The sequence below is a fragment of the Oncorhynchus nerka genome, linkage group LG24 (assembly GCF_034236695.1).
Source record: "Oncorhynchus nerka isolate Pitt River linkage group LG24, Oner_Uvic_2.0, whole genome shotgun sequence".
Classification (NCBI taxonomy): domain Eukaryota; kingdom Metazoa; phylum Chordata; class Actinopteri; order Salmoniformes; family Salmonidae; genus Oncorhynchus; species Oncorhynchus nerka.
The window spans coordinates 20,739,089-20,765,623 of NC_088419.1; the positions used below are offsets into that span (position 1 = coordinate 20,739,089).

The window sequence follows — 26,535 nt, forward strand, 5'->3', positions numbered from 1 at the left end:
GGAGTTCGTTGACTGTTAGCCATGACTTCCAAAACAAGTGGACGCGTTGTTGTGGATGCGCTATTGGTCGTTCCAAATGTTTTCCATCATTAATAGCGTTTCCTCAAACGCGTTGCACTTCTTTATACAGTAAATGTAAACCTTATCCATCTCCTCAACTAATTGCACAATGGCATCTGGAAGCGGTAAGGAGGCTCCGAAAGAAGGGGACTTCAGGATGCCTGGCCTTAGAGGAGCGAAGACCGCCACGCTTTTCCGATCTGTCAACCCTGAGCTCACCGTTAGACCCGTAAGGCCTAACTCACTGGTCACAATTATATTACGGACAATGAGTCTGCTTGTTCATCGGTATCGTCTGTTATATTGTCGATGCAAATTGTGTTTCCTTTACAGAACAAGCCAGTGATGGCATTTGGACTTGTGACAATTTCCTTGTGTGTGGGCTACCTGGGATACCTTCATGTCACCAAAGAGAACGACCCGCAGCTGTATGAAGTTATTGACAGTGAAGGGGAGGAAAACGTCTAAATGGGACTGATCAAATCAGATGTGCAATATATCCTGAACATTATTGTGGTAAAAATGGCTTTGCCTGAAAGCACTGGATCTATGTAATGACGATGGTTATTAAATATTGTTACAATTAGGCAATAGCTCTTGGATTCATTTATGCAACTATTGAAATAATACTTTACCATAGAGTAAGGGTAAGAATGTAAAACTCATAAAAGCATATTGAGCAATTAGCATCAAGCAAGGAGCTGAATACCCAAGTCATAGACGCGCTACTGAAAACTGACGATAGTATTGTAACGACCCTGGGTTTATAAGCGCGGATATCGACTCTGCCGCATGAGCATGCTTTTGAGGCACGGTCGATAGCGCACTGGACTTCGGGCTAGAAAGTCGAGGGTTCGAGACCTGCTCCCTGCTGTTTCATTACAGTATCTTCTGAAGGGGGAAGTTTTGTTAAGAGCCTCCGCAGACACTTCGCTTTAAACGTTAACACTCATCTCTTGGTAATGGAAACAAGGAATGTATATTTCATATTAGCAGCATAAAAAAACATGTATAAACAAAAGTTGAAATGACTACACACCTTTGTAGGTTTAGGGTTCCCACACGACCACATTTCCATGTTACAAGGCTTTTTTTAAACGGAAAACAAGAGTGGAATACCTTTGCAAATTATATTTATGCGTCTCTTAACACTGTAAACGGCAGATGGACGCCACAAACGTCTTGTCACTGAAAAATACGGTCGGCTGCAACTGTTGTTATAACAGGTTAAAACAGTATGCCGCAAGTGTGTATTTTGCATTTGTGGAATTATTTTGATATGAAAGTAGAGTACCGCAATTGAGAATCGATTTATGTTAGATGGAGTTACTTTAGGCACCATTATTGGGCTTAGGAGCTGACAAGTGCGAAAACAGCCTCAGTAATTGGAATGTCTCAATGAGCCACGTGCGTTCCAAATAGCATCACAATTGATTATTATTTTTCCTGGCACATGCATTTGGAGTCATAAATTCTTAGTTGTTTTCTTCAGCAAGGAAACCTTTTTAGTACTTCCAACAAATCTCTGTAACTAGATTTGATTAAAGCAAGATATCCCGCCCCATGGGGTGAGTCAAAGCTACAATAATTACGTGCTCTGTGAGGTCCACTGTAAAAGCTCAAATGGACACACTCAAAGAGCAATGGAAACCCAACGTGGGAACCCTCAAAGCTTCACAGCATCCTGCCACTCTATCTAAAGGAGGTCATAGATGCACTGCAAGAAAGCGAGAGCCCACAAGCTGTGCTCTCACAACTTTGTATGGAGACCCAATGAAAGAGCTGAAGCAGTTGAGTACTCACTCAAACATCATTGGTATGCCCATTCCTCCTTTACTACATCCACTCCATGTATCAATGGTAGCAGCCTGTAACAGATGTTTAAGTGACTGTCACATTGAATTGCAGATATAGGAGAAAACATACACCAGTATTACATGACAGAGTTTCAAAAAGAGAAAGAGGAGTGTATTAGAGCTGCTACTGAGAAGGCATGGGGCAAGGTACAAAAATGTACTGCTTTTTGATGTTGAACATTGCGTTAGGTCTGGACTGCAATACATTGCAAGAGGTTTTGTTAATGATATGTCTTGCATTCAGGCTGACATGGAAATTGAGAAAATAGTGTTACAGACACTTCAGTGGGCCAGAAAGGAGAGAGAGCTCTTGAGGAGGAAAGTGGAAAATGCAAACTCTTACTTGCAGGTATGAGGACACTTATCAAAGGAAAACAATTGTCATTTGTACATGTCTATAGACATGTACAAATTGATAGAGTAGCCTACTATATCAATTGTTTTATAAAAAGCTGTAGACCCACAATTGCCATGATGCTCAGAGCTTTTAATAGAGTGTAGGGTTGGCTATGTGTAAGCCTATGTAATCAATTGAATTGCCTCATGACATCCTCAGGATACCTTGGTTGAGTATGATATCAAAACAAAGCGCAAGGTCAGGTCCGACATTGAGAAACTGCGCAAACGAAATGAAGAGAGGGCCTCTCAGCAGATCCGAAGGGCCATAGAGAAGATAGCCCAGCGGCATGCTAAGAGTGTTGTGAGAACCCGAAGAGAAGAGGAACAAACTACTGCACACGCTGCCACTATCTTGGAGATGTTGGTAGACATATGTGATCAGAGTGATAGCTACAGTATTTCAAAAGCAGCTCATGGGTGTAAATTGGTGTAATGAGTGAGATTTGTGTGCTTTTTATAGTCATAGTTTTCTAGCTTGGTTGCCTGTCTGTTTTTGCCATCTTGGAATTGTCGTGGCAAACATGCTTGGCTTGACAATGATGACAACGGAGGAGTAGGCAAAATCTCAAATGGATCTGTGACCGGCTAATGATTTTCCTATTGTGGTTCACAAACTCATTATGTGATATGTTTACAACAGGGACTTCATGCTGCAACCGGAGGATGCGAAGACTGTGGCCAGCAAGAAAAAAGATGAGGTACTGGTGGAAGTGAGGGCAGTGATGATATCCAGCATTACTGGCAACATCGAGAAAACCCGAAGGGAGGAGATGGATATTGCCCAACGCAACATAGACAAGGCAGAGGGGCGGTACAAGGCAGAACTAACTACCTTGAAGGAGTCAACACAAGCACTGGAGACTCTGCTGGACAAGACCATCAGGGACCTCCGTACAGCTGTAGCCGATAAGCAAGTATATATGGATGACCTGGAAGAAACAAGGGCAGCATTTCAACATTTCATCAATCAGCAGTTTAAAGAATTGAAGCCTGATCAAGCTGACTTTATCCTACCATCAAAGACATGTACAGGTTGAATGACAAGTGAACGAATAGAAGCCCAGAAAAGCATGCTCTCTTTGGCTCATCACAATTGGTCAACTGTAATAAATCTGATTATCCACATGCTATTTGTTTGTGTAATAATTGCAGTACTTTTGTCTGTTTGATATCTGATCGTGTGATTATGCCAGGCATCACAAGTACCTGTCATATAGGCAGGTCACATGTTGATTTCAACAACAAAACTTTGGAAGGTAAAAGTGAATTTCATAATCTGTAATGCCAGGAATGATTTACGTTCTCATTAGGTTGAACTGTGTTACATCTCTTTGAAAAAATCTGTGCGTGCCATTTATTGCTCAATGGTTTATTTTATTAGCATTGCATGATCATGAATCTCAAAATAATAAAATATAAATACAGCATTGCATTGCTTGCCATCAATTCACAGAATGTTAACAACTAGGCGTCTCTCCATGCAAGTCACGTTCTCGTTATCTTTCCCCGCCCTCCGATATTTGAAGTTATAAATGAGGGCACGCAGCTTCCACTCAATGGAATTGCTCAACCGCATGATACCCTTTTCGGAGTGAACTCAATATGGCGGAAACAAGTGGACTAGATCCCAGGTCTCTTGTCCAACCGACACTCAAATATAATGCTGTCTTTTAGATTGTTTAGTTAGGAAATATGAGAGGAAAGATTCTAAATATTTTTTTTGCATTCCGGCAGGAAAAATAACAACGAAAGCTTCAACATTTGGAAAGGACTGTGAGAACCCCACAATGAGCCGCCGCCAAGCAACAGGTAACAATCGAGTCAAGTGCACGCTGCAACGTGAGAATTTGTTACATTTTTACGAAGTTATTATGATGTTGCAATCTAATATCACGTGTTATGGTAGCGCTTTATGTTTGTGGTAAATTAAGTGTGTAAAATGTGCTTGCAAATAAGCTCTGTTCTGATGTATTGTAGTGAGGGTAGTTTTGCTACTTATTGGCTGCAGTTGGATTGGGTGGGGAGGGGGATTGGAAGGCGCCGGACGCTCTGGTTTCTAAGGTTAGTGGAAAAACACCGATGAAATTGTACCCAGGCATGTTTCTAATGTAAATATTCGTTTCGCACAAATACTTTCAGAATTCCAAGGGGCCTCCCCCTCCCTTCCGCTGCCTCCAGATCATGTGTTGAACTCGGGAGCAGTAGTTTTCCCTGGTAGGCTATAATAAACACTCGATTCATTATTTGTATGTTACAATGTGCAAAATGTAACAAAACAATAACAAATCATGAACTGTAACAATGTGCGTGCGCATGAAATGATTGTATTTCTGTCAACAGGTGCCTTTGATCAGCATGGATGTCCTCTGGTTCTGTTCCCTGTGGATTCTCATGGCAGTCTTTCAGATCTAAGCAAATCTGAAGTGGTTGACTTCATACACTACTTTCTCTGTTTGTACAAGTGTGTACCTACAATGTAATGTGTTTTTTTATTTTTACGGATGTCTATTTAAGATGATTGTTCAACTGGAAGTCATGTTGAGCCTCACTGATGCCACTTTGTTTTTTAGTAAGAAACAGGAGAAGGAGAGCTTGGTTTCAGTTGTGGCTGATTTGAGACAAGCCACTCTTAATACAACAAGATTCATCGCTGAAACACTTCTTCTGCTTGAGGTATCTATTCTATCATTTTGCAGAAAAACATCCATATTTTGAATAATTTGAGGTAACATTTCATATTTTGTACAGACAAAGATTTAATGTTTTAGATGGCTTGTAGGCATTGCTTTACAGTAATGGTCATAGTTGGTTCTTAAAGTAGTGTTATTTAGTACACCTCAATCCACTTTTGCACAATTAAAAATAATAAGTTGATTATGTCTTGGAAGTGTTGACAGTGAGTCTCAGTATTTTGTATTGCTGTTCCCAGTTCAACCACAATGATGTTGTAAAGCACTTCATAGCTCCACCTCGGATTGGCCTTTCTGGTACTCCGAGCTCATTAAGTGTTCTTGTCTGATGTTGCTCTTTAGGGCATAATGCGAAGTGCGTCACTTCCTGCTTGGATGATGGTTATGGGCTAAAATACTGAAGCGGTGGCGGGTAGGGAGATCACATGTTGGATCAACTGCCTTCAGTTATTTATTAAGCTCTAGTGGAATTGTATGAGGAATTGCATTATCTGAGCTAAATTGGTTAAGGTGTTTGGAAATCTGCCATACTATTCAGCTGTCTGTGGCTCTTTGTCTGATTACATATAATTTTGACAATCAAATGGTAGACTCTTTATGTCCACAAGCATACTAATGTGTACATTTGATTTAGTCATTTTTGATAATGGTGGTGAGTCTTCATGTCAGTTTGTCCTCATTTGTCATGGCCACTGACAGAACTGTGGTGCTCACTAAAATTCCAAATTTGGGGAAGACATTCGTGTGCCCCACCCAAGTTATACTACTAGGTGTGTGATTTTGACTTGTCATTAAGTAATATTGATGAAAGTGTAACATTAATTTCTCGCCCCATCTAGCTTCATAGGAGGACAGTGCACACTGTATACATAATTCAACCGAAAAAGAAAGATGTTCTGAAACTATTGTTGAAACTGCTGGTACCATCAAAGTCTTATGTTGCTCTCTTTAAGGTAAGATGGGTTCACTGTCTTCACCTTTCATATTGTGTGTGTGGGGGGGGGGTGTCTAAACATCCTTTTAATACCAACAGAGAGTTCTGCTGAAAGCGGTCTTTGACCTTTCCAACTACATTGATAGAAGCCAGTTGACTGCATCTTTAGGCGGCTACCTGGTTTACTGTCATCGGAGTTGGGTTACCTTTGTCAAGGTTTGTTTCTTACAATCAAATACACGGACTGTTGTCATTTCATCCTGTGGTGTTGTGCTTATTGGTCAAGTGGAAAGTTATGCCAGCTGTAAAATTCTTGTGTCCATTCATTGGCATGTAATCTCAGCAGAATTCTCATGAGTTTTCTTTCAAAGAATTCCATTGACTGCGTCACAACTCGTTCTGTAAAATAATCACACTGGACTTTTCTCATGATAAATCTTAGGCAGTACATGACTAGTCATGTCGTGCGTGTCATGTGATCTTCTTAAAAAGACAGTCTTGTTTGCCACAGCGAGCTTTGGCAGTAGATGATCTTAGGATCAGTCATAACTCCACTAATAGGTTTAATACACGGCAGCATTGTCCTTCTTTCCCCGTCAGGGGTCAAAGGACGACCTCACTGCCTCCTATCCTCTGCTTTTCATTTGTTGCCTGTCTTAAGGATGAAATGAATAAGAGAGCAGGAGAACTCTGCTTCCAATCCAAGCTATTTTCTTATTTCTTCCACTAGTGAACATCTGTGGTAGATTCAGTTAATGAATCTATCTGGAGAGATGAGTGTGCAGTTAGTGACTCTGTGGGTAGAGATTTTTCATTTGCGAATCCATTCATGAGTTTCAGTGATGTGGCCCCTGACCCATTGTTACCTTGGTGAAGCTTGCGCAATTGCAGAGTGCAATCAGTGGACCTCATTACCAATTGAAAGGCGGCCTCATCTAACCATTTGATCATATTCACTCATGTTTGACTGGGTATTCACCCATGTTGACTATTCATTAGTACTGCTGAGGGCAGTCTGTTTTGAGATGCTATAATGTTTTCTGTTACAATGTTGTGCTGTTACAGTAACTAAATGGACATTCTTGGTAGATTGAGTAGGTGAGCAAACTTTGTTGTAGATTTTGGTTGTCTTTGCCTATTGGTTGGTGGTTGTACAACTTTGACAAGCATGTGAATAATGTTTTTTTGATGCAAAAGGATTTACTTTATTGTATTTTTCTTTCTACTTCATCTCACCCTCATTATCCTTCTAACTAGCTTCTTGGACTGTTTATGTAGGAGATAGATGGCTTTGTTCAGGAGTTTCTCTCGGTGGTCCAGAGGCTCCCGTCCTCCATCTCCACCCTGCAGACCCTCTCCAGACAGCCTGTCCCCTCTGCCTTCACTGAGCTGAAGGCCTTCTGTTACACCAACGAGGCCAAGTTCCATATGCTTCGGCGGTAAGAGACTCCGTTTTCACCATTGGGCTCTCATTCAGTTGGACATAACAAATGCCTACTTTGGGTAGTACATGTGTATGCAGAGTTGCTCTACACATAAAGCTGCTGTACATATGCACACTTTCTAAGTGCTTTTAATGGCTTAAGTTACCTGCCTAAAGTTGCAACGCCTTTTGAAGGATTTCCTTGACTATTTCCTTGAATCTATGGACTCTTGTGCCCCTGCAAAGGCTGAGTGACTGCATATGTACAGGGGACATGTTGAACTCTACAATCCTTGTGGTGTGTAGGGAGCTGGGGTTGGATGAGCTGCTAAGGCACTGTGAGTGTGTGGTGGAGAAGATTCGCTACCCTGAGAAGAACTCGTGCTATCAGGCCATGGTCGGGACAGCCCTCTTCACCAACACAGCCTTCGACATGCTGCAGAACTACAGCAGGTACTTTACTGTGTGGTAGGCACGGACACTGCTGATGACGTAAATGTAGGCAGGCTGGCATTTAGCGTTTTCCTTAGGAGTAAGGTGTGCATTTTATTTGTTTTTGAAGTATAGACTTGCATATTTGACACCAAATTACTTTCTATCTAGACAAATCTGTCAATGGATAGATATTATGCAAGTAATGTACACAGAACTGTTCTATTTCAAGGTTCATAGTATTCTGCTACATTGAGTATTTTCCCCAGGTTGAAGGCATCTTATTGTTGTTTTTGTTGACAGGATAACTGTGGCTGTGGAAAAAATTGAGTTGCTGTGGCAACAGGCCTTTTCCAAGGCCCACCTCCAGCTACAGGTCTTCCAGCTGCGTAATGAGGCACAGCAGGTTTGTTATAATACAAAACAACATTTACTCTAAAATGTTGTTAATTAGGGCACAAAACAAAAAACATTTTAAAGTGCTTTGCAACGGAAAACAAAAATTGGTCTTTATTCCAGTCCTTTCCTGTTTGTCAGTTCTTCCATTTGGTGCCCAATGAACATGACCCAGTTGTCTTGCCTTTTTCCATTTTCAGAGGCTTATTTAAATGTTTAATTATTTTGCTTTATTTACCTCCACTTGCAGTTAACAGAACAGATTAAAAGCCTTCAGAAAGAGAAGCTCCAGCCTTACAGAATAGAGATCTCTAAAGATGCCAGAAGGGCTGAGATGTTAACGTCAGAATTCGAGGCATCGATCTATACCCCTGCCATGGTAAATCTAGGCTACTCTGATATTTTCCTCCTAAGATTGGTGCATTGCCGTATTCGAGCTGCTGTATGGATCCTTAATGACACAGCGGTGGTTTGTCCTCCCTCTTGTCAGGCCCTGGTTCGCTGTTCTGAAGATGTGATCCACACATTAGCTGAGGTTCTGCCTCCTGGTGATGTCCAGACCAGGGAAGAGTGGGTGCAGGATCTGGACAGACTGAAGGAGAACTTCCACACTGCTGTAGAGCTCCCTCATCAGACCCTCCGAGCAGTCTCTGACTTCTACCACTACTACAGAAAGGTAGTTGTCCACTTGCAATAATGTCTTATGATACCTGATTGTGCATGCTAACTTTATATTATACTGAAGTGGTGATGTAATTGAAAGACTACAATTAGAAATTCTTGAAATGACAACATTTTACATTTTTAGCCCCTGTGATGTGAATGTGGTGTGTCTTGTGGTTAGACATTGTCAATTTAATCTGACGTCATGAACTCAATTTCTTTCATCTCAACAGGCCAATAGTTGGTACAACATAGTCCTGTGTGAGAACTTTCTCCAAGACCTTCTGTGGGGTGTGAACTATGACCCCCTCCCCAGGCGGCGCCACCCGCTGGAGATGCATGGCCCTGGCCCTGTGTGGAGGCAGGCAGTCTGTGACTTCCTGAGAAACAACCCCTCCCCGGACATGGAGGAGCTGGTCCAGCTTGCTCACCTGGCCAAAGTCATCCCTGACGCCCACCTACAGCAGACTGGCAAACAGCTATCACAAAGGTGAGAAACTACTGTTGCATTTTACTGTTTTATACCACAGTGCGATTTGAAATGCTTTAGGAGGGTATTAACTACAGACTTTTGTAGGTACACTACTCAAAAAAATAAAGGGAACACTAAAATAACACATCCTAGATCTGAATGAATGAAATATTCTTATTAAATACTTTTTTCTTTACACAGTTGAATGTGCTGACAACAAAATCACACAAAAATGATCAATGGAAATCAAATTTATCAACCCATGGAGGTCTGGATTTGGAGTCACACTCAAAATGAAAGTGGAAAACCACACTACAGGCTGATCCAACTTTGATGTAATGTCCTTAAAACAAGTCAAAATGAGGCTCAGTAGTGTGTGTGGCCTCCACGTACCTGTATGACCTCCCTACAATGCCTGGGCGTTGGTGGATGGAGCGAGACATGATTTCTCAGATGTGCTCAATTGGATTCAGGTCTGGGGAATGGGCGGGCCAGTCCATAGCATCAATGCCTTCCTCTTGCAGGAACTGCTGACACACTCCAGCCACATGAGGTCTAGCATTGTCTTGCATTAGGAGGAACCCAGGGCCAACCGCACCAGCATATGGTCTCAAGGGGTCTGAGGATCTCATCTCGGTACCTAATGGCAGTCGGGCTACCTCTGGCGAGCACATGGAGGGCTGTGCGGCCCCCCAAAGAAATGCCACCCCACACCATGACTGACCCACCGCCAAACCGGTCATGCTGGAGGATGTTGCAGGCAGCAGAACGTTCTCCACGGCGTCTCCAGGCTGTCACGTCTGTCACATGTGCACAGTGTGAACCTGCTTTTATCTGTGAAGAGCACAGGGCGCCAGTGGCGAATTTGCCAATCTTGGTGTTCTCTGGCAAATGAAAAACGTCCTGCACGGTGTTGGGCTTGTAAGCACAACCCCCACCTGTGGACGTCGGGCCCTCATACCACCCTCATGGAGTCTGTTTCTGACCGTTTGAGCAGACACATGCACATTTGTGGCCTGATGGAGGTCATTTTGCAGGGCTCTGGCAGTGCTCCTCCTTGCACAAAGGCGGAGGTAGCGGTCCTGCTGCTGGGTTGTTGCCCTCCTACGGCCTCCTCCACGTCTCCTGATGTACTGGCCTGTCTCCTGGTAGCGCCTCCATGCTCTGGACACTACGCTGACAGACACAGCAAACCTTCTTGCCACAGCTCGTGTTACGCCCCTGAAAACAGGGGAGAAATAATCACGAGAGTGATACGGTGTTGTATTCTCAATTAAACTTTTAGTGTAATCTTTACAAAAGTAACACATTACAAAACAACAGAACCCATTATACAAATAACACAGCAAAATATCTTATTCACAACGCACGTGTTCATTCACAATCAACATAAAATGGCAGCTACTCTCCGTACGATGCTATTCTTCACTTCAACCGAGCAGGGCTAATATTACTCTCTTCAAACTTAACTCTTAACTTCCTCAAGACGTTACTAAGACACACCTTAAACACTCTTGACATGTTAGCGAGTTATAACATTTAAATTACTATTTTTATCATCAATAAAGTACCTGAAAACAGGGGAGAAATAATCACGAGAGTGATACGGTGTTGTATTCTCAATTCAACTTTTAGTGTAATGAGAAAAGACCGCGATTTTCCCCAGGAATATGGGTGGAGACCAGAGCAATCGATCTCCGGTTGATAGATTAAGAGCATTTCGTAGATCACAGATTAACACTTTTAGGCACCACAAAATAAAGTAATCAATATAACGTTTACACATTACTCTCACAATTCGTACCCTTTGACAGATTTGAACTTTAACACAATTATATGAATGTTATCAATCTCTATCAACTAATACTGAATGCATCTTTTTAACCTTAGATGTTTTAAGATCCTCACATACTATGAACTTACTAATACTTTTTAATGTATAACAGGTTATGAATATTTCCTTTAACCTGTCACACTCTCATTGATGTGCCATCCTGGATGAGCTGCACTACCTGAGCCACTTGTGTGGGTTGTAGACTCCGTCTCATGATACCACTAGAGTGAAAGCACCGCCAGCATTCAAAAGTGACCAAAACATCAGCCAGGAAGCATAGGAACTGAGAAGTGGTCTGTGGTCCCCACCTGCAGAACCACTCCTTTATTGGGTGTGTCTTGCTAATTGCCTATAATTTCCACCTGTTGTCTATTCCATTTGCACAACAGCATGTGAAATTTATTGTCAATCAGTGTTGCTTCCTAAGGGGACAGTTTGATTTCAGAGGTGTGATTGACTTGGAGTTACATTGTGTTTAAGTGTTCACTTTATTTTTTTGAGCAGTGCATTTGATCTGGTGACTTATCACTGTTTTTGCGCTTTCTTTCTTTCAGATGCATGAGTCTGTGTAAACTTCTGACCTGTCCAGGTGTAGTACCCATAAACAACCTCCAGTCGGCGCTGCAGTGGCAGTATGAGTTTCTGAGAGCCAACCACAGGGAAGGACCTAGGCCACACACTAACCTGGCTGTAGGCAGAGTACCTGAGGCCAGTCTCAACATTCCAGATGTGACGTTTAGTCACAGTAGAACCTCTGGTTCCAGATCTGACTGCCACACTAAGGACAACATGCACAGCCACGGCTCTCTCTCCAACCTCAAGCACCATCAGGCCCCTCTGGGTACTTCTCCCTCCAGTGCAGTCTCTGGGGCTGTGTCTGCTGTGGGGAAGCCTCCCTCCCTCAGCTCCTTTGACTCTGGCTTTGATGGAGCAGGAAGTGGCCACATGGAGACAGGAGCTGGGCGAGAGGGATGGGAGGGGCCGTCCAGGGTACCAGGCACCAGGGACTCCATCAGGCCCATCACCAGGCAGCCCAAGATCCACGAGGAGAACATCTCCAGCGTGTCTGACGTTGAGGAGCGCAGGGAGGATTTTGACTTTGGCTCCATGGGCAGCACCTCAAGGGCCAGCATTCAGATCATCCCAAAGATAACTGTGGACTCGATGCATTTTGAGATCAAGCTGAAGCGTTCGGCTACCCTGCCCCATAATCCATGGCTCAGTCTGCCTGTGGAAGACCTTGAGAACTCCTACACGGTCACCATCACTCAGAACCCATCACAGTCACCACAGTTGCGGGACGATAAGAACCCAAACCCTTCAGAGTGCTACCACCACAGTGACCAATTATCCAACTGGTCCAGAGACCAGCCCACACAGACTGAGGTACAAACCAACCCTCAGAGCAGAGGGGCACAGCCCAGCGACAGTATCCTACAGGCACAGGACAGCTTTGATGACTCGGAACTGAGTGCCATTCGGGATCCCCTTTCAAGCACCATCACAGATGCAAGAGATGGGCCCAACTACACTGCAGAGAGCAGCCCCACTCTACTCTGGGATACGTATGACTTTCACAACCCCGAACAGGACAGCTGTGAAAGGTAATGACACATTATGCTCTTGTCTCCGGACATGGTCCTCATAGGTGCCCATTGTGCCTAGTAAACTATGAAAGCCAAAGCACTCATCTTGTTGCTGTTTGATGTTTGCAGGATAACCAGCTCCATGACTGAAGTCTCGTTAAATGACTGGGACCTGAAGGAGCAGGAGGGTCTCAGGAAGGTAGAGGAGATCTTGGACCGGGCAGCTGGAATACTAGAGGCATGTTGGTACAAATGTTAAATGGATTGTCTTCATGCCGATGCAATCAATGGTTTGGGCTCCTCAGATTTGCACATTACTGAGATTGTTAATAGTGCCCTTAACCTAGGGTTGTGAAATTCCAGGAATGTTCAATAAATTCCCTGGTGTTCCAGAAATCCCGGATGGAGGATTCCCAGAATCAGGAGGGAATAAGCAGGAAATCAGAATTCTCAACCAGGATTTCTTGAAATCCAGGGAATTTGAGTTCCTGGAATTTTGCAGCCCTCCCTAAACCATGGCGTAGGCCAATAGCTTGCATTTGTAAACACTTCTTTAACTTTGTTTTTTTGTACAGGAGGAAGAGAATGTGATGGTACAGGAGCAGATATTGGCTGTCCTTCTGAAGACTGAGAGCACGAGCAAACCGTGGGAATCATGGGGCAGTGAGGCGCAGGTAAGTGTGGTAGGTCATGATATAAATGTGTACCTCTAGGTCAGATGTGGATCATGGAACCATTTAAGCTGGTGAACTATGAACAACGTAGACCACTGTCCATACATTACAAATTGGATTCTATACATTATTTTTAATTTTTTCGCAATAACTAAATGCACTTGTCAACAAATTATACCCCCCCCCCCCCCCCCGGAGATTTGTAAGAAAGTATTGTTTTTACAAGATTGAAAATAGATTTAATTTAATACAAGCTAAGTTTATTTTGTTTGGCGGACTTTAAATCATACTAGATAATCAGCTGATGGGAATCTCCACTTTTATGTTTCTGTTATTAATAATAACAATGTTTTTGTTTTCTAGATGTCCTCCAGTGACCTTAAGGCACATGGTGTCCTGGGCCTTGATGACAGTCTTGCCTCTGCAGACACTGACAACCAGAGTGAATGCAGGTCACCAGAGGCAACTAGTGAAACTGTGGCCTCAGAACACAGCATGGGCCACAATGGACGGCTGACGGAGACCGGGTTGACTGGTCTGATGTGCCCTCAAAGCAGCAGGGGAGAGTTGCTGAAGGAGCTGAGAGGACTGCATGTTCTGGATGAGCTCATCATGGAGGAGAACCTCAAGATCCACCAGCTTCGACGGGCTGAGAAGCAGTGCCTTGATGAAAAGCCCACTCAATCAGTGGTTTCCCGAAGTACGAGCAAGGAGAGGCAGGAGTTTCTATTAGAACTAGCGAGGGAGAAAAGAGAAGTGGAGGGGATGGAAAATAGCCTAGACAAAGAGATGACAAAAGAATGTCAACTCAAGAGGATGAGCAGAACCAGGAAAGTAGTGAAATGCTCAGTAATGGAAAGGACTTCTAAACTTAACTTGGAGGGCCGTGCACTCTGTGATAATCTTATATCAGACAATATGAGCCAACACCACAAAGTGAAGCACTCGCCATCCTTACCCCAACACTCCATAAACCTGGATCCTAATGAATCCCTCAGTATTACTGCAACCCCATGTCCAGATTATGCCAAAACCCCGGTATCACAAACATGTGTTCAAAGTGTAAATGGTCATTCCCCACATGGTGACGTTAATATATCCGGCTGTGGTGATGCCATGGTAGTTGACACCCCCAGCTACTGTGATCTTACTGATCACAATTCACAAGTTTTAACTCTACCACAAATCACTTCTGATCCCAATGAATCTATTGAAGAGGTTGGAATCCAAAGCCACGAGGGTACAGAGAAAGATGTAAGATCTGGGGAAGCCTTTCAAAGTTGCACACCAGAGACTACCTCCTTTATATGTGAAATGTGCCCTGAACATGGAGCATTTGACCCAGGGGCTAATGCCAACACCCCTGTGCCTAAACCAAGAAAGGCATCTGTTCCTGTGAATGATAAAGGTCAAGAACTCAAAATTCCAACCAAACCCATATATAGAACTCTCTGCCCTGATAGTGATTCTGACCCTAACCCTAGGCTCACATCGCAAGTTGCGCTCAATACTCACCCGAAGCCTAAAGAGCGAAACCTCAAACCTACAAACAGTTATCCTAATCCTGTTCTGAGTCAAGATGTGAATAAACACAGAAGTGACAACAATGACAAACCCTTCGCTGATCAACAGGCATCCTTATGTAATGACCCTTTGGACTTCCATGAACAGTCAACGCTAGGCGGCTGCTCTATGGGATCAACATTAACGCTTGTTGACTCTGACTGTGTTCAGATAGAAATCCACTGCTCCCAGAAATCTGAGGATGTGTTAACACATTTGGGGTCTAATTCTGAAGAACTATCTCGTATGTCTGCTGAGGTAACATCTGGATCATGTGGAGCTGATGAGTGGAGAGAAGTAGATGTCCCTGATGGGTTTCAGAGGTGTGGTACTGCCAGGAGATCACCTGCCAATCAACCCAATCACCACATCCCCACCAGAGACGTAAGGCTTTAGTTAGACGTCCACATTATTCACCATAGACCTGATTTATTATACTTTATCTTTCGGTAAAATGTGAATTGTTAGGCTTTATTTATTTTTTAGATGACCAATTTCAAGACCCCTATTGTGCTGGACACAGGGTCTGGTTTGATGAAAGCAGGGTTTGCCGATCAGGACCTCCCGAATACGATATTCCCAAATATCATTGGGCTGCCAAAATACGAGGTAAGGCAACAGCCAAGTATGTGGCATCTATACTCTTGGGCTGTTTTTCATCAAGTTAAGGTCGTATTGGCCACCTATGTGCAGACTTTCTAATTTGCCATCAGGAAATAATGAATGGCTACTTGGAACGGGAGACCTATATTGGACATGAGGCTCAACATATGAGAGGAGTCCTGGCACTGAAGTATCCCATGAAGAACGGAATTATACGCAACTGGGATGAAATGGAAAAGGTTGGTGATATATTGTTGACCTTAATTTTATCCAATATTCTATATGTGCTTTAGTGGTGCGTTTGGGAGTACTGATGAAGCCATAGTATCAGACTGGTGGTTTTGACCTCACTGCTCAATTGACTGGTTTCAGATTTGGCACCACACATTCCAGCAGTTGCATGTGGAACCAGACGATCACCCTGTCCTACTGACCGAGGCAGCCATGAACCCACTGGCGATCCGTCAGCGCATGGTGGAACTCATGTTTGAGTGCTTCAATGTTCCTCTCACCTACGTGGCCATGCAGGCAGTGCTGGCACTTTATGCAGCAGGGAGAACCACAGGTAAAACGAGCACGATTATATACAAATCTGTCTAGTTGGTTAACATATTTAAGGCAGTTGTATCCCAGAGTAGAGGACAGTATGCTTTCAAAGACCTGTTTAACGCTAGAATATGAGACTGGTTACTATACATCTAATATTTGGTTGAATCGTTTTGAATATGACAGATAATCATTAGAGTATCTGTTTCTCCTACTAGGTGTAGTGTTTGACTCTGGGGATGGAGTGAGCCATAGTGTGCCAGTGTTTGAGGGATACTGTTTACCACACGCAGTGCAGCGTTGCACCTTGGCTGGCCATGATGTTACAATGCACCTTAAAAAGGTATTTGATATTAACGCATAATTATCTGTATGTATTTGGGACAGGGATTTGGTCTAAAACAATAGTTCAAAATGATGATCACTTAAAAACAATGTCCATTGCCTGTATTGTGTGCCACTGTCCTGTGTACCAGCTTCTGCAGGAGCAGGGGTTCTGCATGCGCACTTCTGCCGAGATGGAGATTGTGAGGGAGATGAAGGAGAAATGCTGCCGGGTGTCCCAGGACTATGAATCTGAGCTAACCTGTGGAGGGTCGGCCAGCAGTGCGATGAATTACACCATGCCTGATGGCCAGGTCGTTCACCTCAGCACAGAGCGGTTCAGGTAACCATCTAACAGGGCCACTGTATCCTCACTCTGAAGACTAAACACTCACCCTAATGAGTTTGGATAATTAAGTGTTCTGCTTTGTCTGAGGTAATTGAGACTAAGAACTGTTAAGTGTTTACCTTTGCAAACGGTGCCATTTATTGTTCAGTTTTGATTATGGTGCTACCAAGTAAGCTTTTGGATAGCCACCAAGGGTTGGCTAAGATCTGTTAATCGGTGGCGTCGTCCATCCACAGGGCTCCTGAGATTCTGTTTAAGCCAGAGCTGATTGGACGAGACCATTACGGGATGCATGAGAGTATTTTCAAGTCTATCCTTAGTTCAGACATTGACCTCCGGCGGAGTTTTTTGGGGAACATTGTCCTATCAGGTACATAGTTTTTGTTTTATTAATTGCTGAATACTTGTCCACTCATCTGCCAATGTCTGAATGTATTTATTTCCCCTGTGAAGGTGGAAATACCCTGTTGGCTGGCCTGCCTGAGCGGCTTCAGAGTGAAATTAGAACCATGGTGCCTACAGACTTGGGGGAGTGTGTGCGGGTGACAAGCCCTAAGGACAGAGATTTCTCTGTATGGTGTGGAGGTGCAGTGCTGGTCAACTTGTCTTCCTTTGCCTCGGCCTGGATCAGCCAAGAGGAATACGAGGAATATGGCCCCCAGATTGTTTTCAGGAAGTGCTTCTGAGCTGGACTCGCCTGAAATGTATGGGTGCAAGTTCTTACACATGTGCAATAGAGTATAGTGCCTAGTTTCTACGTCTGTGCTTTTTAAATGTTTTTTTTTTATAGTTTTCAATTGTGGTGTTTTTGTACTACGTCTTTCATTACTGATGTTCTGCACTGACACTTCCAACGATTTGGTACTTTGAGTGTGATATAAAATGTTTCTACTGTTGTCGGATCAGACAATACTTGAATGTTCCGTTTTATGCTTACTGTGGCAGAAATCCTGTCAAAGGAAGATTAACTTACTTTCTAGCTATAGTGCTTGTCATGAATCCCCTGATCAGGATCTGGCCTTATGTAAAGAAAGGTGACTGATTCTCCTCTGAATGACTCCTAAAAGAGAGTAATTGGGATGGGTGTGCCTCTTGAAATATTAGGGTGTTTTTCTACCCTTTTCTCCACCTTTTTTATTTTTAGGAATATGACAAAAGGCACTTGAACCAGGTATTTTGGTGATGGTAGGGAAACCTATCTGTTTATTTAAGGGCAATCTTTTCAGTTTCTGAGGAGCTACTACGACAATGCCACTGCTCTAGCAAGGTCAATGACCAGAACTGTATGTAATGCCCCCAATTTGAGTATAGTTTCTCAGTTCATTTTCCTATTTTAAGATGAGCTTTCTAAAGTTAATCTTGAAATTGTCTGTAAATATTTGTTTTAAATTGTCGTTCTAAAGTTGTCTTGGAATAACTTAACCTAAAATGTCCATGTTACATTTTCTGTGTCCACTTGGTGCGATACTGTAGTTTTCCCTCCAAGACTTGTAGCTAAATCAATGCAGGTGAAGAGTTTAGTATGTTGATGCCACCATGCCTGAATGGTAGACTGACTGTTCATTTTACTTATCCATTTGAGTTTTCCTTCTGTCTTGAGTCTGCACTTAGTGTTGATTAGGGTATGTTTCATGTACCAAGTTTAAGGCCTATATTGCGCAAGTCCTGAATTTAGTGTCATTATTCAACTATATACAATCACTGTTTATTGTGCATTGCTCCTTAACATACATTTTTGTTTGATTTGGCCCTTGATTCAATGTACTAACAACCTCTATTCTTGACTGGTATGATTTGTTTGTTCACATTTATTTATTTTCATATTTGACTTTACATGTTTGTTCACAATATTTTGACTTATGAATATTGAGTGATCTTTCAACATTTATGAATGGGTCGTATCTGACTCAAATGCATGTTTTTTTCTAAGTATTTTGACAGCAAATACCTGAATTTGATGAGAATGTTGAATTTTGTTTCATTGAGGCTACCTGTTAGCCATGTTGGCTATGCCCTTACCATTTTATTGCTTTCTTTGACTTCCTATGGACAAGCAATTGGCCTTATTAGTTTTAACTTATTTTTATCAACCCATTGTATTTACAGTAGACTTACTAGTATCTAGTGTGATTCACTCATTACATAGCTGCCCTTTGATTTTGGCACGATTTTTGCTTGTTCTCTTCAATGTGTTTTTAGAACTGCCATGTTTTTCTACTCTAAAGAAGTGGGGTTGTCATATGATCTTAATCACAGGTTTTTAAATGGAGGTCTGAAGCATTCCCTGTGGGAAATGGAAAGGCCGTATGAGGGCTGACATTTGGAGAGGGATGAATAGTCGGCTCATTTGTTAGTTCTTGGTGGTCAGAGATATAATTGAAGTCCCAGCCTCTCGTTTTTGATGGTATATTCCATGCTCGAGTCTTGCTATGATTTACTTAAACCAAGTTGTATGTCAGGTCTTTTTTTTTTTTTAGAATAAATATTTTTTATTTATCTGACTGTTGCATGTTTCCATTACATCCTCCATAAAAATTACCTGCAAAGTAATAACACTGAGTTAATGAGAAGATTCACCAGTCAATGTGCATTACATACATACATACCACTGTGACATCCTGTGGCAGTGTTTCATTGGTGACCATGGCAACCGACGGGGAACTCGGAGTAGGCGGTGGGGAATTTGCATGATCTCCGTAGCTTGAAACATGTCTCGTGCTCAAGCAGAAAGTGTGATAAAAAACATAATTCGAGAAATCGCCCAAGAATGTGCCGGAAAAGGGCATGCTGTGTCAGAAACATTAGTGGCTTTCATGGTAGGTACCTGGCTTACTAATTAGGAACGTGGCAAGCGTTCGGTAACTAGCCGTGTGTGGTAATATGTCGGTGTTTTACATTGTCTAATCAATGATTTTTCAATTAGGTAAAAGCTGTTGTGTTGGACCCACGAAATCTATTTAACGTTGATCGGACTCTTACCAAGCAAGATGTTAGGAAACTTGTGGAAGTAAGTGCATTTGATTATAACTAAGACCCTGTGTCCGGTTTGGCTGGTAGCATGCCTGAGATCTTTGCGCAATGGGCTCGACGTCCGTGTTATTCCTTTGCAGTTGTGTGTGGACAAACTCATGGACCAGGGGAGCCCTTCCCTTGACACAATCAAGATGCAAGTCTACTTCGACATGAATTACACATCTCGACGTAAGTGGTTGCTTTAAAATGCTCAAAGAATGCATGAACGTATGATGTATAAGGCGTACTAACTAAACCCTAGCTGTTGGGACATGTGTAACGTCTAAGGGCATGGGATACTGGTATTGTACCCATTCATCAGTTTAGCCTCAAAGGTCTTGTTTTGTGTCCCAGGTGAGTTCATTGAGGAGCACCAGCGGGTACTACAGTCAAGGCTAGTCCCAGTGAGTCGAGAAATCACTGACAGCAGAGTGAAAACACGTGAGGATCTGGAGGGCCTTTACCGTAAGATCGTCAGCTATGTTCTGCTGCGCTCGGGCCTGGGTTCTTCCACAGACATCACCACAGTGCGAGAGGCTACAGGTAATCATAAGGACTAATGTATTGTAATTTGTACCACAATTTAAGGATCACTATTCACAAAGATGGGAAAGGAAATGGTCAATTGTAATTACTGTCCATCGAAGTGAGTTTTTACAATGTGGGAATCATCACATTTTCCAGCCTTGATCAGTTTGTTCCTATTTTGCTCACAACTGTGTGTGTGGTTTTGCAGCTGCCTTACAGAGCGTCTTTCCCCAGTCAGAGCTGGGGACCTTCCTGTCCCTCATCAAGAAGGACAAGGAGCAACAGCTCAATGACCTCAGCATGATTGTGACTGGCATCCGTCTCTTCAACAAAGACAGCAGGAAAGGAGGAGAGGGCATAGACGACTGTAAGTTCCAAAACATCACATATATATTTTTTGATGGACCTTGATAACTGAAACAATTTCTCAGAGCTCCAAATGTGTATTTCAATTTTGTCCTCGACTTCCATATAGTGCCAGCTATTCTGAATGAAGCCATTCCATCCACCAGTAAAGACATTGAATGGGAGCTGGAGCTTTCTCAGAGTTTGGCCTGGCAGTACACATCCTGGCTGGAGAGGCTCCTGGACCCTGAGGTTGAGACCAGAGAATGTATTGTTCCCCTGGACATGCTTAAACAGGCTCTCTATAATGTACGACAACATGAAGCCTTTCTCAAAGTTATTTTGGTGAGTTAGCTAGAAGGTGATGGGCGTCATGACTTCAAGTCAGTACATGAAATTGTCCCTATGAGCAGTTCTTCAAGAGTATTGAGTTGAATAATAATTTTACCCATTATTCTGATTAAATTCCTCACCAGGCAGATGTCATTCTATGTGCAAAGCAAGTTGAAACCCTACAGACTGAACTAGCGACATGTATGAAGCTTTTGAGGGTCACCGTACATTCAAAGACTGCAGTACCCACTGCACAGGTTTTTGTAAGTACAGTATCTTGCACATATATATTTGAGCTGTTTTGTTATGGGGCGGTTTCCCGGACACAGATTACACCTAGTCCTAGACTCAAAAGCTTACTCGATAGATAATCTCCATTACATTTACATTTAAGTCATTTAGCAGACGCTCTTATCCAGAGCGACTTACAAATTGGTGCGTTCACCTTAAGACATCCAGTGGAACAGCCACTTTACAATAGTGCATCTAAATCTTTTAAGGGGGGGGTGAGAAGGATTACTTTATCCTATCCTAGGTATTCCTGAAAGAGGTGGGGTTTCAGGTGTCTCCGGAAGGTGGTGATTGACTCCGCTGTCCTGGCGTCGTGAGGGAGTTTGTTCCACCATTGGGGGGCCAGAGCAGCGAACAGTTTTGACTGGGCTGCGCGGGAACTGTACTTCCTCAGTGGTAGGGAGGCGAGCAGGCCAGAGGTGGATGAACGCAGTGCCCTTGTTTGGGTGTAGGGCCTGATCAGAGCCTGGAGGTACTGAGGTGCCGTTCCCCTCACAACTCCGTAGGCAAGCACCATGGTCTTGTAGCGGATGCGAGCTTCAACTGGAAGCCAGTGGAGAGAGCGGAGGAGCGGGGTGACGTGAGAGAACTTGGGAAGGTTGAACACCAGACGGGCTGCGGCGTTCTGGATGAGTTGTAGGGGTTTAATGGCATAGGCAGGGAGCCCAGCCAACAGCGAGTTGCAGTAATCCAGACGGGAGATGACAAGTGCCTGGATTAGGACCTGCGCTGCTTCCTGTGTGAGGCAGGGTCGTACTCTGCGGATGTTGTAGAGCATGAACCTACAAGAACGGGCCACCGCCTTGATGTTAGTTGAGAACGACAGGGTGTTGTCCAGGATCACGCCAAGGTTCTTAGCGCTCTGGGAGGAGGACACAATGGAGTTGTCAACCGTGATGGCGAGATCATGGAATGGGCAGTCCTTCCCCGGGAGGAAGAGCAGCTCCGTCTTGCCGAGGTTCAGCTTGAGGTGGTGATCCGTCATCCACACTGATATGTCTGCCAGACATGCAGAGATGCGATTCGCCACCTGGTCATCAGAAGGGGGAAAGGAGAAGATTAATTGTGTGTCGTCTGCATAGCAATGATAGGAGAGACCATGTGAGGTTATGACAGAGCCAAGTGACTTGGTGTATAGCGAGAATAGGAGAGGGCCTAGAACAGAGCCCTGGGGGACGCCAGTGGTGAGAGCGCGTGGTGAGGAGACAGATTCTCGCCACGCCTCCTGGTAGGAGCGACCTGTCAGGTAGGACGCGATCCAAGCGTGGGCCGCGCCGGAGATGCCCAACTCGGAGAGGGTGGAGAGGAGGATCTGATGGTTCACAGTATCGAAGGCAGCCGATAGGTCTAGAAGGATGAGAGCAGAGGAGAGAGTTAGCTTTAGCAGTGCGGAGGGCCTCCGTGATACAGAGAAGAGCAGTCTCAGTTGAATGACTAGTCTTGAAACCTGACTGATTTGGATCAAGAAGGTCATTCTGAGAGAGATAGCGGGAGAGCTGGCCAAGGACGGCACGTTCAAGAGTTTTGGAGAGAAAAGAAAGAAGGGATACTGGTCTGTAGTTGTTGACATCGGAGGGATCGAGTGTAGGTTTTTTCAGAAGGGGTGCAACTCTCGCTCTCTTGAAGACAGAAGGGACGTAGCCAGCGGTCAGGGATGAGTTGATGAGCGAGGTGAGGTAAGGGAGAAGGTCTCCGGAAATGGTCTGGAGAAGAGAGGAGGGAATAGGGTCAAGCGGGCAGGTTGTTGGGCGGCCGGCCGTCACAAGACGCGAGATTTCATCTGGAGAGAGAGGGGAGAAAGAGGTCAGAGCACAGGGTAGGGCAGTGTGAGCAGAACCAGCGGTGTCGTTTGACTTAGCAAACGAGGATCGGATGTCGTCGACCTTCTTTTCAAAATGGTTGACGAAGTCATCTGCGGAGGGGGGGGAGGGGGAGGAGGATTCAGGAGGGAGGAGAAGGTGGCAAAGAGCTTCATTAGAAAGGGCTTTTAGTCCAGGACTAGGCTTAACCTGTGTCTGGAAAAAGGGCCTTTCAATGTCTAAGCCTCAACTTGTGTACTATGTATCCTCTTCCAGCCCCATTTCACAGCTCTGGCAAAGTTCTGGTCAGGTCTTCAAGATGAGATGGTGCTGTTGAGCATCCTGAGTAACATAATGGAGAACCTGCAGCCCTTCCTGGCTGCTCAGTCCCAGCTCTTCCCTGATGGTCAGTTGGAGGACATACTGGGGTTGGAGATCAAGAAGTACGAGCAGAGAATGAAGGAGTCTTCAGGTAAGTACTCTGGGTGCATCCCAAATGGTATACTATTTCCTATGGGGCCTGGTATAAAGTAGTGCACTACATAGGGAATAGGATGCTATTTGGGACATTGACTGTGGCGGTATAAACACAGGCTATCACAGCAAAGCACTGCATTTCCTACATCTCTATCATTAGCTAATGATTTTACATGTTTAATTTGTAGTAGATAAATTGTTTTGTTTGTTATTCACTTTGTCAGAAAACCGTATTGACCCCTATGAGATCAAAACACAAGAGTGGCTCTTGCCTGAGACAACAGCCAACTTTGACAAATTACCACTGCAGTACAATGGAATTTGTGGTTATACACTTGTGAAGAAGGATGGGCTTTTACTGCCAGGTATGTGGAGTTTTGGATGTGGCAATTGTATACGTTGTTGTACAACTAATGTTCATTCCCCCCCTTATTGAAAATATTCACCAGAAGTGATGTAATATGCCAACTTGTCTTCTAACCGAACATCCCAATGCTGCATATAAAATAAGACTGTTGTTTCAGGCAACCCAAGCATAGGAGTCCTGAAACATAGGGAGAAATACTATGTTTTCAGCTCCAAGGAGGCAGCTTTAAGATTTGGATCCAAGCCAGATGAGTACATTGCCCATGTGGCAGAGAAAGCAAAGCAGTCCCCTGAGCTTATCCAGCTCCTCCAACTCCACCAACAGTTTGCCTGTGTCACTCCATATCCTGAGGTACAGTGCCTTCGGAAAGTATTCAGACCCCCTGACTTTTTCCACATTTTGTTACTTTACAGCCTTATTCTAAAATGGATTAAATAAAAAATCCTTAGCAATCTACCTACACACACTACCCCATAATGACAAAGCAAAAACAGGTTTTTAGAAAAGTTAGCAAATCTATAAAAATAGAAAACATATCATACATAATTATTCAGACACTTTGCTTGGAGACTCAAAATTGAGCTCAGGTGTGTGCTGTTTCCATTGATCATCCTTGAGATGTTTCTACAACTTGATTGGAGTCCACCTGTGGTAAATTCAATTGATTGGACATGATTTGAAAGGCACATATCTGTCTATGTAAGGTCCCACAGTTGACAGTGCATGTCAGAACAAAAACTAAGCCATGGGGTTGAAGGAATTGTCCGTAGAGCTCCGAGACAGGATTGTGTTGAGGCACAGATCTGGGGAAGCGTACCAAAACATTTCTGTAGCATTGAAGGTCCCCAAGAACATAGTTGCCTCCATCATTCTTAAAGAAAGACATTTGGAACCACCGAGACTCTTCCTAAAGCTGGCCGCCAAACCGACCAATCGGGGGAGAAGGGCCTTGGTCAGGGAGGTGACCAAGAACCCGATGGTCACTCTGACAGCGCTCCAAGGTTCCTCTGTGGAGATGGGAGAACCTTCCAGAAGGGCAACCATCTATGCAGCACTCCACAAATCAGGCCTTTATGGTAGAGTGGCCAGACGGAAGCCACTCCTCAGTACATGACAGCTCGCTTAGTTTGCCAAAAGGAACGTAAAGACTCAGACCATGAGAAACAAGATTCTCTGGTCTGATGAAACTAAGATTGAACTCTTTGGCCTGAATACCAAGCATCACATCTGGTGGAAACCTTGCTGCACCATCCCTACAGTCAAGCATCGTGGTGGCAGCATCATGCTGTGGGGATGTTTTTCAGCGGCAGGGACTGGGAGGCTAGTCAGGATCGAGGCAAAGATGAACGGTGCAAAGTACAGAGAGATCCTTGAGGAAAACCTGCTCCAGACCATTTGGGACCTCAGACTGTGGCGAAGGTTCACCTTCCAACAGGACAGCGACCCTAAGCACACAGCCAAGGCAACACAGGTGTGGTTTCGGGACAATTCTCAATGTCCTTGAGTGGCCCTGCCAGAGCCTGGACTTGAACCTGATCGAACATCTCTGGAGAGACCTGAAAATAGCTGTGCAGTAACGCTCCCTATCCAACCTCACAGAGCTTGAGAGGATCTGCAGAGAAGATTGGGAGAAACTCCCCAAATACAGGTGTTTGTATTGTTATATTCAAGAAGACTTGAGGCTGTAATCGCTGCCATAGGTGCTTCAACAAAGTACTGTAAAGGGGCTGAATACTTATGTAAATGTGATATATATATATATATATTTTTTAATAAATGAACAAACATTTCTAAACCTGTTTTTGCTTTGTCATTATGGAGTATTGTGTGTAGATTGATGTGGGGAAAAAACTATTTAATCAATTTTAGAATAAGGATGTAACTTAACAAAATGGGGAAGAAGTCAAGGGGTCTGAATACTTTCCGAAGGTACTGTATGTTCACTAACAGTCATAATTCTTCCATAGCATCTTCAGAACTTGCAGTGATATTTTTTTACCCACTGTTCACTTAAACTTTGTCTCTGTAGATGCAGTCAGGGGAGAGATTGTTGGTGAAACCCATTACAAAGTGTGACAGCAGCACTCAGACAGACACTCATTTGTTGGAGACCAACATTGTGAAGTCATATGAGTGGAATGAGTGGGAGCTGAGGAGAAAAGCAATCAAATTGGTATGTGATTTTAATTGACTTGAGTACTGTTTCATTTTATCAGTGGTAGGTTTACCATGGTCTTCTTGCATGGATCTTTTTTATTCAAAAAGGTTCACTTTTATGTCCTGCCTTTGGCAATGGGCATGTTGTTTTTTCAGGCCAATCTTCGTAGTAAAGTGACCCACTCAATGCAGACTAATCTAAGTCACATGAGGAGGGATAACGTCACCCAAACCTACCACCTCGAAGATGTTGCATGCCAGAGCAAGAGGGATGGCAATAGCAATGTCCCCAAGCCTCAGGTTTACCTGGCTGGTCTTCGAGGAGGGAAAACCAAGACTACTCATATGATAAAAACAAACTTGACCAGATCAGTAAGTGAATAACTGTCTATCTTCAAGCAATAAAGATAACTTTGATGGAA

The 26,535-nt window shown here is 43.7% G+C and overlaps 3 protein-coding genes across 7 annotated transcripts; all 3 read left to right on the forward strand.

The window, feature by feature from the left end:
• Window positions 1-646, forward strand: LOC115107282 (small integral membrane protein 8-like). Its single transcript, XM_029630669.2, has 2 exons — window positions 1-289; window positions 394-646. The coding sequence occupies exons 1-2, from the start codon at window positions 170-172 to the stop codon at window positions 526-528; spliced, it is 255 nt and encodes an 84-aa protein (XP_029486529.1). The 5' UTR covers window positions 1-169; the 3' UTR covers window positions 529-646.
• Window positions 647-3,861: 3,215 nt separating this feature from the next.
• On the forward strand, window positions 3,862-19,300 carry LOC115107645 (POTE ankyrin domain family member F-like). Of its 5 annotated transcripts, none has more exons than XM_029631117.2 (24): window positions 3,862-3,946; window positions 4,050-4,154; window positions 4,455-4,529; window positions 4,656-4,776; window positions 4,886-4,988; window positions 5,845-5,958; window positions 6,039-6,155; window positions 7,218-7,378; window positions 7,669-7,815; window positions 8,098-8,200; window positions 8,441-8,569; window positions 8,681-8,866; window positions 9,087-9,343; window positions 11,714-12,763; window positions 12,875-12,983; window positions 13,321-13,428; window positions 13,783-15,366; window positions 15,469-15,591; window positions 15,696-15,824; window positions 15,958-16,150; window positions 16,350-16,474; window positions 16,608-16,798; window positions 17,041-17,174; window positions 17,258-19,300. In XM_029631117.2, exons 2-24 carry the CDS (start codon window positions 4,103-4,105, stop codon window positions 17,488-17,490), a joined length of 5,544 nt encoding a protein of 1,847 aa, XP_029486977.1. In that variant the 5' UTR covers window positions 3,862-3,946; window positions 4,050-4,102; the 3' UTR covers window positions 17,491-19,300. The 5 variants fall into 5 exon arrangements, with proteins under 5 accessions (XP_029486977.1, XP_029486979.1, XP_029486980.1 ...); XM_029631119.2 differs by having other exon boundaries at window positions 13,321-13,419; XM_029631120.2 differs by having other exon boundaries at window positions 4,050-4,124.
• Window positions 19,301-19,447: 147 nt separating this feature from the next.
• Window positions 19,448-26,535, forward strand: LOC115107283 (cilia- and flagella-associated protein 206-like). Its single transcript, XM_029630671.1, has 12 exons — window positions 19,448-19,620; window positions 19,728-19,811; window positions 19,915-20,005; window positions 20,171-20,359; window positions 20,553-20,711; window positions 20,820-21,034; window positions 21,166-21,285; window positions 23,389-23,584; window positions 23,814-23,954; window positions 24,114-24,307; window positions 25,986-26,129; window positions 26,270-26,535. Exons 1-12 carry the CDS (start codon window positions 19,513-19,515, stop codon window positions 26,495-26,497), a joined length of 1,869 nt encoding a protein of 622 aa, XP_029486531.1. The 5' UTR covers window positions 19,448-19,512; the 3' UTR covers window positions 26,498-26,535.

What these genes read in the sequence shown, in the direction of transcription:
- LOC115107282 (XM_029630669.2), top strand. Translation starts at nt 170, where the DNA reads ATGGCATCTGGAAGCGGTAAGGAGGCTCCGAAAGAAGGGGACTTCAGG. An exon ending in CTGAGCTCACCGTTAGACCC is followed by an intron (nt 290 to 393) that starts GTAAGGCCTAAC and finishes TTTCCTTTACAG; the next exon opens with AACAAGCCAGTGATGGCATT.
- LOC115107645 (XM_029631117.2), top strand. Translation starts at nt 4,103, where the DNA reads ATGAGCCGCCGCCAAGCAACAGGTAACAATCGAGTCAAGTGCACGCTG. An exon ending in TGCGTAATGAGGCACAGCAG is followed by an intron (nt 8,201 to 8,440) that starts GTTTGTTATAAT and finishes CTCCACTTGCAG; the next exon opens with TTAACAGAACAGATTAAAAG. An exon ending in TGCAGCAGGGAGAACCACAG is followed by an intron (nt 16,151 to 16,349) that starts GTAAAACGAGCA and finishes TTCTCCTACTAG; the next exon opens with GTGTAGTGTTTGACTCTGGG.
- LOC115107283 (XM_029630671.1), top strand. Translation starts at nt 19,513, where the DNA reads ATGTCTCGTGCTCAAGCAGAAAGTGTGATAAAAAACATAATTCGAGAA. An exon ending in CCTTTCTCAAAGTTATTTTG is followed by an intron (nt 21,035 to 21,165) that starts GTGAGTTAGCTA and finishes ATTCCTCACCAG; the next exon opens with GCAGATGTCATTCTATGTGC. An exon ending in TACCCACTGCACAGGTTTTT is followed by an intron (nt 21,286 to 23,388) that starts GTAAGTACAGTA and finishes ATCCTCTTCCAG; the next exon opens with CCCCATTTCACAGCTCTGGC.